This window comes from Scyliorhinus torazame, chromosome 4 (assembly GCF_047496885.1).
Source record: "Scyliorhinus torazame isolate Kashiwa2021f chromosome 4, sScyTor2.1, whole genome shotgun sequence".
Lineage (NCBI taxonomy): Eukaryota > Metazoa > Chordata > Chondrichthyes > Carcharhiniformes > Scyliorhinidae > Scyliorhinus > Scyliorhinus torazame.
In genome coordinates this window covers 84,488,124-84,499,407 of record NC_092710.1, presented here as the reverse complement: position 1 = coordinate 84,499,407, position 11,284 = coordinate 84,488,124, and the positions used below count along the sequence as shown (strand labels likewise).

Genomic DNA, 11,284 nt, shown 5'->3' with positions numbered 1-11,284 from the left:
CACTCTCTCTCACACACAGTCTCACTCACACTCTCACTCTCACACACACCCGCACTCTCTCTCACACTCTCTAATACTCTCTCTGTCTCATTCTCTCTCTCACGTACCCTCTCACACTCACTCTCTCGCCCTCTATCACATTCACACTCTGTCATGCACACACTGCCTCACACACTCACTCACATACGCCTTCACACTCTCACCCTTACACTCTCTCATTCACACTCGCCTTCACACTCAGTCACTCTCACACACAGCCTTACACACACACACACCTTTACACACTTATTCTCATACGCCTTCACACTAGCTCTCACACACCCGTACACATTCTCTCATCTGCTTTCACACATTCTCACACACACCCTTGCACACGCTCTGACATAAGCCTTCACACTCATAACCCTTCACACACACACACACGCTCTCACACACACGCCTTCACACTCTCATATGCACTCATTCTCAATCACACCCTTACCCACACTCAGTCTCACACACCCTTACACTCACTTTCACGTACGCCTTCTCTCTCACACACATTTACACTCTCACACACTCTCATTATCGCATCACACTCACACACTCGCTCTTATTATCACTCACATTATCACACTCACATTATCACTCTCAAACTCACACGCAATCTCACTCTCACACTCACATTATCACACTCCCACTCACACACAAACATTCACTCTCTCACTCTCACGCACTCTCACATTATTACACTCACAAACACTCACTCACTCACACACACACACAAACACTCACTCACACACAAACATTCACTCTCTCACACTCACTCTCACGCACACTCACATTATCACACTCTCAAACACTCACTCACACACACACACACACACACACAAACACTCACTCTCACACACACTCTCACGCGCACTCTCACATTATCACACTCACAAACACACACTCACACACAAACACTCACTCACATACAAACATTCACTCTCTCACACTCACTCTCACGCACACTCTCACATTATCACACTCACAAACATACACATGTGCAGAAAGAAGACACTGAGAGCAGTTCCTTTTCGAAATGCACAACGCGGTTTTAATGCCACACCTCAGTTAATAAAACAGGGACAATAACAAGTTTGGCTTCACGCTGCCGAGCCCTGGGGGGGGGACAGAAATAACACAAGGGTTAGTGGTGAGTCGAGAGGCAAGCACCTCACATCACTCCTTTCCCACAGCGCCAAGGAGCTGGCTGGAGAGCTCGAGGAGAGATCTCTGTCTGCTCCGGCGACAACCTCCCCCTTCTCCCTCCACCCGTTTCCCCCCCCCCCCAACCACCTCTCCCGACCCCCTTTGCCCAACGAGGGCTCTCCCATCACAAACTAGGCAGCAGGCAGGGACAATGAGATTCTTGGCTTCAGACAGAGAAAAGCTGCCTGCATTGCATAGAGGTTCTGCCTCGGTAGAGGGTGGGCTGGGAGAGGCTTTCTCGGGATTCGGGGGGGCAGCAGTAGTGGGGGTGGGGGGTTGGGGGGGGGTGGCCGAGGGAAGGGACAGAGAGCTCGGACTGGGGATGAGGGGACCTGGCGAGAGGCACGGGGATGTGGAGACAACACAAAGTAATGCAGTCAGGGAATATATCACATTTCATCCTCACACACATGGAGATCTGTATCTGCAGCTTTCACAAGAGCTATGGAGCGTGAATGTAGGTTAATGTGTTTGTAACAGGGTTATTTTTAAACAGCTATCTCCTTCGCTCTTGGTCTCTCTCCGTCTATCTCTCCTCCTCTCCTTCTCTCCCACTCTCTCTCTCTCACGAGGACAAACTCGCTGGCGAAGCTCAGACCTTCTTCGGAGGCAGTTGGAGTTTAATGATCTCGTCTTCCGAAGGCTGGCGGATCACATCTTGGGAAAGGGAGAGAGAGAGAGAGAGTGTGGTGAATGTATTACTGCTACCATTCACCACTGTATTGCATTACATTGTACTATGCTGATGCCCTTGTGGGCTCCACCTATGGATCATTGTATTACATTACATTGTATCATGTTGGTGCTCCGCCCCCTCGGGGGAGGTATATAGATCTGCTGCCTGCAGGCGGCTCTCAGTACAGAGCAGTCGCAGGCAGGCACAGTTCTAGCTGATTAAAGCCACTGTTCACTTCAACTCTCCACCTCCTCCTTCCCCCCCCCCCCCCCCACCTCCTCCTTCTCCCCCACCTACTCCTTCCCCCCCCCACCTCCTTTTCTCCACCCCCCTCCCTCCCATCTAGGTGAGTCCTTACCTTTGTATTTCACGGCGCTGGGGATCCGTGTGAACTTTGACTCAATCTCTTCGTCCTCGGAGATTTTCAGGACTTTTGTTCTGTAGTCAACCACCATGGTCAGCAGGTCTGGGCGCCTTGACATCTCGAAGATGTGCTCAATATACGATAGATTATCTAAGGGCCACACAGATCGGAGTTATACTGTGCCCGTCTCCTCCCCTACCCTGCAACCCAGCCAGTCCACCTCCGCAAGATCCATTCAACTGAACTCCCCTCGTCCCCAATCCCTCTCTGCCTCCAATTCCCCACCCCTCCAACTAGCTTCCCACCAATCCTCTACTCTAATCCCCCCCATTCCTCCAATCCATAATCTCATCCAATCCCCACCCCTCCAATTGCCCTCTCCTGAATCAGCTCCTCTCCAATCCTAGCAGCTTCTAACCCCGTCCCCTCCATGCCCCTTCCCCTCCATGCCCCTTCCCCTCCATGCCCCTTCCCCTCCATGCCCCTTCCCCTCCATGCCCCTTCCCCTCCATGCCCCTTCCCCTCCATGCCCCTTCCCCTCCATGCCCCTTCCCCTCCATGCCCCTTCCCCTCCATGCCCCTTCCCCTCCATGCCCCTTCCCCTCCATGCCCCTTCCCCTCCATGCCCCTTCCCCTCCATGCCCCTTCCCCTCCATGCCCCTTCCCCTCCATGCCCCTTCCCCTCCATGCCCCTTCCCCTCCATGCCCCTTCCCCTCCATGCCCCTTCCCCTCCATGCCCCTTCCCCTCCATGCCCCTTCCCCTCCATGCCCCTTCCCCTCCATGCCCCTTCCCCTCCATGCCCCTTCCCCTCCATGCCCCTTCCCCTCCATGCCCCTTCCCCTCCATGCCCCTTCCCCTCCATGCCCCTTCCCCTCCATGCCCCTTCCCCTCAAAACTCCCCTTCCCCTCAAAACTCCCCTTCCCCTCAAAACTCCCCTTCCCCTCAAAACTCCCCTTCCCCTCAAAACTCCCCTTCCCCTCAAAACTCCCCTTCCCCTCAAAACTCCCCTTCCCCTCCACCAATCTCTCTCCTTTCCAATCCCATGTGATCCCAATCGCTCCCATCCTTTCCCCGACCTTGGCTTGTGGTGAGAGCATCTGATATGCAGAGGGAGGAATTGACATCCTGAATCCCAGGCCTCAGGCCTAGATGGCTTCTCCCAGCCTGCCTGGAAGTTGGCCATCAAGACTGAAGCTCTTGGCGTCAAATATCCGGCTGGTAGAGGGGTGGTGTTGGTGCCTAATAGGCCAACATTCAGTATCCTACCTTTGGAGAGTTTGTCGTGCTTTTCCAGGAAGTTAAACCAATCCTTGCATCCGGTCAGCTCCTGGCTCCTCTCGCTGGGAATGTCCTCCTTACAGGCCAACTTGAGCTGGCTCAGGTCCTCCGGCGTGATGTTAGAGGACAGATCGTCAAGCAAGGCAGCAAATTGCACCAGTTCTGTGTCTGCCATGATCTGACGGTGAGGGAAAGAAAAGATTAGATGGTTATCAAGAGAGGGGGTTTGACGGAGAGACACTGAGAAAGACAGACAGCCAGAGAAAAAAGGAGAGAGCGCGAGACAGAGGGGGGAGTGACAGAAAGAGTGAGACAGAGGGAAAGAGAGAGGAACAGAAAAGACCAGGGGCAGGATTCTCTGTTTCAGAGACTTCGGGCTGGATTCTCCGAGTTTGCGGCCATGTCCGCGGGATCCGTCTGGTCTTACCACCAAAAGGTCGGCGCCGCCCCTGCACCGATGCTCTGCCTGGTGGGGGGCTAGCAGCAGCTCCACGTAAAGCCCCATGCAGATACAGGCGCAGAATGGCCGGGTCTGTGGTCGCGAATGGGCACGGTGGCAGCCTGCGCCGTGCAACATGGCACCAGCCGCACGTGGACCCAGCCTGCCAAACCCCCGCCACCCCCGGACCACCCACCACCAGTCCCCCCAGCCCCTGCCGAAGCCCCCCCTGCCAGCAGAATGGCTCCCCCTCACCGACCGTGGCGGCGCTGGGCTCAGTCCGCATCAGTTCCCCGAAAGTGTTGAGCATGTGTCCCACGGCGGCAGGACTCGGCCCATCAGGGGCGGAGCATGGGGGGAGGGCCTCCGGTGACTCCCTGAGGCCGCCCCGACCGCGTGCACCGTACTCCTCCAGTATGCCGCTTTTGAGGGGGCAGGGCATCGGAAAAACAGCGCCGCCCCGATTCCAGCGTCAGAGTGGATTCTCCGGCCGATCGGCGAACGTGAAGTCGGTGATCGGAGAACCCAGCCGCCAGTGTTGACGCCGGGACAGAATCGATGGTGTTCAATGACAGCAAAATTGGCGCCGCTCCTGGAACAATTCACCAACTGTTAATGGGTTAGCGCTGGTGCCAGGTGCAACACGGGAGACTCCAATGGGTCGGAGTCGGGATTGACACACGAGAGACTGACAAGCTGCAGCCCCGTATGAGCACTCCACTCCCCACACACACCGTCCCAGCAACAAGGTGGCAGCAAGGAGAGTGGCATCCCGGTTTGCGGAAACCGAGCAGGAGACCCTGCCATCACCGTGGAGGAGAGGCGGATTACCCCATACCCCGGATGGGAAGCCGGTTGCCACCGTACCCCGGGCCTAGGTGCGGGTGGAGAGGTTGTGAACACCATGGGCCCCACTGCCAGGGCCGGACAGCAGTGCAGGAAAACACTGCACTACTTCCTCAGAGCGGCCAGGGTGAGTAACCCCCCCCCCCCCCAGCCATCCGGAGGGCAACCCAACCCCCAGCCTGCAGCACATGCCAGGACCCATAGCAACCGCCATGGCCGGGTGCCCTGGCCACGAAGGCCACCTGCTACCCACCCCGGGTGCCTGGTTGGTGGGCCCAGACAGAGGGCAGTCACTGGGCAGAGGTCGGCATCGGGTGAGCAAGTGAGACCCCCATTGAGTTTCGATTCCCCATGGCATGTGTGTCCCAACACCCAAACCCACCCCCCCACACCCAAACCCACCCTCTATTCCCCCGACACCCAAACCCCCCTCCCCCCCACACCCACCCTCCATTCCCCCGACACCCAAACCCCCACCCCCACTCTAAAACCTACCCCCCCCACACCCAAACCCACCCTCCATTCCCCTGACACCCAAACCCATCTCCCCCCCCCCACACCCAAACCTACCCCCCCACACCCAAACCACCCCCCCCCTCACACACCCACCCTTCAACACCCCCACAGCACCAAATCCACGATCCAATCGTGCATAATGTCTTGTGTCTTGCAGGATCCCCTGGTGATGAGGCGGTCCCTTCTGGTGTACCCTGCCCGACCCCAAACACAACCTCCACCTCAAGCGGATAGCAGCGAGGAAGATGGACAGCGACGGGAGCCCTCGAACCACAGCCCGGGACATCCCAGACCACCAGTCCGTTGTCAAACGGTGCGGAACACCAGAGTTCATCGCAGGGTGGGTTGTAACCATCCTCCATCCTGTGACCAGACCTGCTGTCACTGCCAATCCAGGGCCCACACCCTGTAATTCATAAGATCCAGCAGCAGAATTAGGCCATTTCACCCATTGGGCCTGCTCCGCCATTCCATCATGGCTGATCTCATCCTGACCTCAACTCCACCGTCCTGCCCGTCCTCCATAACCCTTCAACTCCACCGTCCTGCCCGTCCTCCATAACCCTTCAACTCCACCGTCCTGCCCGTCCTCCATAACCCTTCAACTCCACCGTCCTGCCCGTCCTCCATAACCCTTCAACTCCACCGTCCTGCCCGTCCTCCATAACCCTTCAACTCCACCGTCCTGCCCGTCCTCCATAACCCTTCAACTCCACCGTCCTGCCCGTCCTCCATAACCCTTCAACTCCACCTTCCTGCCCGTCCTCCATAACCCTTCAACTCCACCGTCCTGCCCGTCCTCCATAACCCTTCAACTCCACCGTCCTGCCCGTCCCCCATAACCCTTCAACTCCACCGTCCTGCCCGTCCTCCATAACCCTTCAACTCCACCGTCCTGCCCGTCCCCCATAACCCTTCAACTCCACCGTCCTGCCCGTCCTCCATAACCCTTCAACTCCACCGTCCTGCCCGTCCTCCATAACCCTTCAACTCCACCGTCCTGCCCGTCCTCCGTAACCCTTCAACTCCACCGTCCTGCCCGTCCTCCATAACCCTTCAACTCCACCGTCCTGCCCGTCCTCCGTAACCCTTCAACTCCACCGTCCTGCCCGTCCTCCATAACCCTTCAACTCCACCGTCCTGCCCGTCCTCCGTAACCCTTCAACTCCTCCGTCCTGCCCGTCCTCCATAACCCTTCAACTCCACCGTCCTGCCCGTCCTCCATAACCCTTCAACTCCTCCGTCCTGCCCGTCCTCCATAACCCTTCAACTCCACCGTCCTGCCCGTCCTCCATAACCCTTCAACTCCACCTTCCTGCCCGTCCTCCATAACCCTTCAACCCATTACTCATTAAAAATCTGTCTAACTCCTCCTTAAATGTACTCACTGTCCCAGCATGCACCGGGGTAGTGAATTCCACAGATTCACAACCCATTGGGAGAAGTATTCTCTCCTCAGCATCATTTAAAATTTGCTGCACCTTATCCGAAGTCTGTGGGCCGGGATTCCCCGCCGGCGTGCTTCTCCGTTTTGCCGGAGCCCGGGGGTTTCCCGACGGCGTGGGGCTGCCCCACAATGGGAAACCCCATTGACCGGCCGGCGAAACGGAGAATCCCGCCGGCAGGTCGAGGCGGAAAATCCAGCCCATGGTCTCTTATTCTAGAATGCCCCACAAGAGGAAGCTATCTATACAGTGCAGGAGGCCATTCAACCCATCGAGTCTGCATGACCCTCTGTCAGAACACCCTACCTAACCCCACTCCCACACCCTATCCCTCAAACCCCACCTAACCTGTACATCCCTGGACACGAAGGGGCAATTTATCACGGCCAGTCTAGCTACACTGCACATCTTTGGACTATTGGAGGAAACCGGATCACCTGGAGGAAACCCACACAGGCACTTTGGGAGAAAGTGCAAAGTCCTTACAAACACTCACCCGAGGTCGGAATTGAACCCGGGTCTCTGGTGCTGTGCGGCAGCAGTGCCAACCACTGTGCCACCCAGAAAAAGAACAAAGAAAAGTACAGCACAGGAACAGGCCCTTCAGCCGTCCAAGACTGCGTCAACCATGCTGCCCGTCTAACCTAGAACCTTCTACACTTCCGGAGTCCGTATCCCTCTATTCCCATCCTATTCATGTATTTGTTAGACACCCCTTAGGTGTCACTACCGTCCCTGCTTCCACCACCTCCTCCGGCAGCGTGTTCCCTCTGTGTAAAAAAACTTGCCTCGTACATCTCCTCTAAACCTTGCCCCTCGCACCTTAAACCTATGCCCCCTAGTAATTGACTCTTCCACCCTGGGGAAAAGCCTCTGACTATCCACTCTGTCTATGCCCCTCATAATTTTGTAGACCTCTATCAGGTCGCCCCTCAACCTCCATCATTCCAGTGAGAACAAACCAAGTTTATCCAATCTCTCCTCATAGCTAATGCCCTCCATACCAGGCAACATCCTGGTAAATCTCTTCTGCACCCTCTCTAAAGCCTCCACATCCTTCTGGTCGTGTGGCGACCAGAATTGAACACTATACTCCAAGTGTGGCCTAACTAAGGTTCTATACAGCTGCAACATGACTTGCCAATTCTTATACTCAATGCCCTGGCCAATGAAGGCAAGCATGCCGTATGCCTTCTTGACTACCTTCTCCATCTGTGTTGCCCCTTTCAGTGACCTGTGGACCTGTACACCCAGATCCCTCTGCCTATCAATACTCTTAAGGATTCTGTTATTTACTCTATATTTCCCACCTGTATTAGACCTTCCAAAATGCATTACCTCACAGTTGTCAGGATTAAACGCCATCTACCATCTCTCAGGCTAAGTCTCTAACTGATCCAAATCCTGCTGTATCCTCTGACAGTCCTCATCGCTATCCGCAATTCCACCAACCTTTGGTCTGTCTGCAAACTTACTAATCAGACTGTCATAATATACACCAGTATCTAATGGTGCAATCTCATACACACACTGATGGACATGCAGTAGGACCGACCAGCATACATAACACCGCAGCCAATCACCAGTGAGAGCACACGCACTATAAAGACAGGGGACAGGAGAGTTCCCGCTCATTCTAGCAGCAGCCAGCTCAGAGCACAGAGCTCACAGCCTGCATCATAGACATTCACCATGTGCTGAGTGCCTCACCATAGCTAGTGATAGGAAAGGGTCCACAGTTAAGCTGGTATTGCTTATACCCACGTTTACAGTCTGTTAGCATAGTTGAACAGTTAATAAAATAGCGTTACACTACTTCCAGCATTGCTGGCTTGTTTGTGAACCAGAACACCCAACACGACACAGACCAGTTACATTTTCCTCCAAATCATTTACATATACTACAAACAGCAAAGGTCCCAGCACTGATCCCTGCGGAACACCACTGGTCACAGCCCTCCAGTCAGAAAAGTACTCTCTGCCTTCTATAACCGAGCGAGTTCTGTATCCATCTTGCCAGCTCACCTCTGATCCTGTGTGACTTCACCTTCTGTGTCAGTCTGCCATGAGGGCCTTGTCAAAGGCCTTACTAAAGTCCACGTAGACAACATCCACTGCCCTACCTTCATCAATCATCTTCTTTCATTGGTTTCCAAATGGGAGTAAATCCTGCCTCTAAGAATCCTCTCCAATAATTTGACTACCACTGATGTAAGACTCACCGGCCTATAGTTCCCTGGATTATCCTTGCTACCCTTCTTAAACAAAGGAACAGCATTGGCTATTCTCCAGTCCTCCGGGACATCACCTGAAGACAGTGAGGATATAAAGATTTCTGTCAAGGCCTCAGCAATTTCCTCTCTAGCCTCCCTTAGTATTCAGGGGTAGATCCCATCAGGCCCTGGGGACTTATCTGCCATAATGTTTTTCAATACGCTCAACACGTCCTCCTTTTTGATTTCAATGTGACCCAGACTATCTACACACCCTTCCGCAGACTCATCATCCACCAAGTCCTTCTCAATTTAAAGAAAAAGATTTTTCTCCCCAAACTTTCAACATTTTTGCAATTTACAACAAACACAAAACTCACCCAACACATTAAACCCCCCACCCACCTATACCTCCCCTCCCTCCCCCTGCTCCTCCCTCTCTCCCCCGCCCTCCCCCCAGCAGCCAAAGGTAACCAACTCTCCAAAATGCAAAATAAACAAACCCCAATATTGTAGAACCCATCCCCCCCCTCACCCCGAGCACATTACACTTTTCCGAGGGTCAGAAACTCCAGCAGGCCCCCCCGCCACCAAACTGAGGTACAGTGTGGGGAAGCTGACCTCCACCCCAACACGACCCACCTTTGAGCAATCAGTGAGGCGAAGGCTAAGACATCTGCCCCTGCACCCGCCTGCAGCTCCGGCCAGTCCGACACCCCGAATATGGCTTGCAGGCGATCGGGCTCCACACCGAAATGCAGAACCCCCGAAATGGTGCTGAAAACCACCCTTCAAAACTCATCCAGCTTCGGGCAGGAGCAAAACATATGCACATGGTTTGCCACATTGCTCACAAGACATTCTCCGCCCCCTCAAACAGCCGGCTCATTCCAGACTTTGTGAGGTGTGCCCAGTACACTACCTTCAGCTGTATCAGCCCCCCCGCCCGCTGACGGCACAGCCTCCAGCAGGAGGCGCTATTGGGAAGTCCAGGAAGATCTTCCTCACAAAGTCCCTCTCCTGCATGTACCGGAACCACTCTCCCCATGCCAAACTTCTCATTCAGTTCCTCCAAGCTCGCAAACTGCCCTCCCAGAATCAGATTATTCATCTTCCTAAACCCTCTCTCTTCCCATTCCCAGAACCTTGCATCCATCCTTCCGGGTGCAAATCCCGTGATTTCCCCGAATCGGCATCTCCCCTGAACCCGCTCCCAACCTAAAATGCTGCTGAAACTGTCTCCAAATCTTCACCTCCAATGTCACAACATCCTTCAAACAAGGGGACCAAAACTGTGCACAATACTCTAGCTGTGGTCTTACCAAGGCCGTGTACAGTTGCAACAACACTTCCTCACCTTTATACTCAATCCCTTCTCCTGTAAATGCCAACATTCCATTCACTTTCTTTATTACCTGCGGCACCTTTCTGCTCGTTTTCTGTGACTCCTGCACGAGGACACCCAGACCCTCTGTATCGGAGCCCCCCGAAGTCAATGCATGACCTCACACTTATCCACGTTAAACTCCATCCGCCACATTTTGGCCCACTCTCCTAACCTATCTATATCCATTTGTGAGGTTCTTATTTCCTCATTCTAGTGAGGCAGGTAGGAATCATGGAGGCGGTTGCAAGGAGGTGTTGGCGCAGGGAGGGTGTTCATGGGAGATGGTGGTCGGCTGCAGGGTGGGACAGGGTGTCTGTGCCGCTGACCAGACCCCCGAGTCGCTGAACCTGGAGGCTGTTCGACCTTCCTGAGTGCTTCGGGCCGGCGCAGACGTTGTGCGGTCTCCTGTGCCTGCCTGGGCCCCATGTCCTTCCAAGCCTCCACGTAGGACGAGGCCTGGTGTTCAGCCTCCTCCTCCAGCACATTGTCCCTCTGCTACGCAATGATGTGGAGAACGCAGCAGGCCGCCACAACGTGGGAGACCCACCTAGCGCTGTACTGGAGGGCCCCTCCAGGGTGGCCCAGACACCTGGGCTGGGATTCTCCAAAATCCTCCAGGCCCAGTCATTTTCCCTGTCCTCGGGGGCTAGTACGGCGGCGGAGGGCTGAGCGCTGCTCTGGCACCGAAAACAGGCGTGCCATAGCCGGCACGGGTCCGCGCATGCGCGTGGGCTGCCGTTTACGTGTCGCCCCCCCCCGGGCAACATGGCGGAGCCCGACAGGGGCCCGGCGCGGAGGAACATAGGCCACCCCCGGAATGAGCCCCCCCACCGATCGGTAGGCCTCAATCGCAGGCCTGGCCACAATGGAGGCCAGAGTCG

At 55.2% G+C, this 11,284-nt stretch overlaps 1 protein-coding gene across 5 annotated transcripts in view; it reads right to left on the bottom strand.

The window, feature by feature from the left end:
* Positions 1-1,054: 1,054 nt before the first annotated feature.
* Positions 1,055-11,284, bottom strand: part of pea15 (proliferation and apoptosis adaptor protein 15) — a 126,215-nt gene continuing 115,985 nt past the window's right edge. For all 5 annotated transcript variants that reach the window (XM_072498334.1, XM_072498336.1, XM_072498338.1 and 2 more), the window contains exons 2-4: positions 3,546-3,735; positions 2,271-2,426; positions 1,055-1,893 (exon numbers count right to left, since the gene is read on the bottom strand). In XM_072498334.1, coding sequence (XP_072354435.1) covers positions 1,829-1,893; positions 2,271-2,426; positions 3,546-3,735 — 411 coding nt within the window. In that variant the 3' untranslated portion in view covers positions 1,055-1,828. The remainder of the gene's footprint in view (positions 1,894-2,270; positions 2,427-3,545; positions 3,736-11,284) is intronic.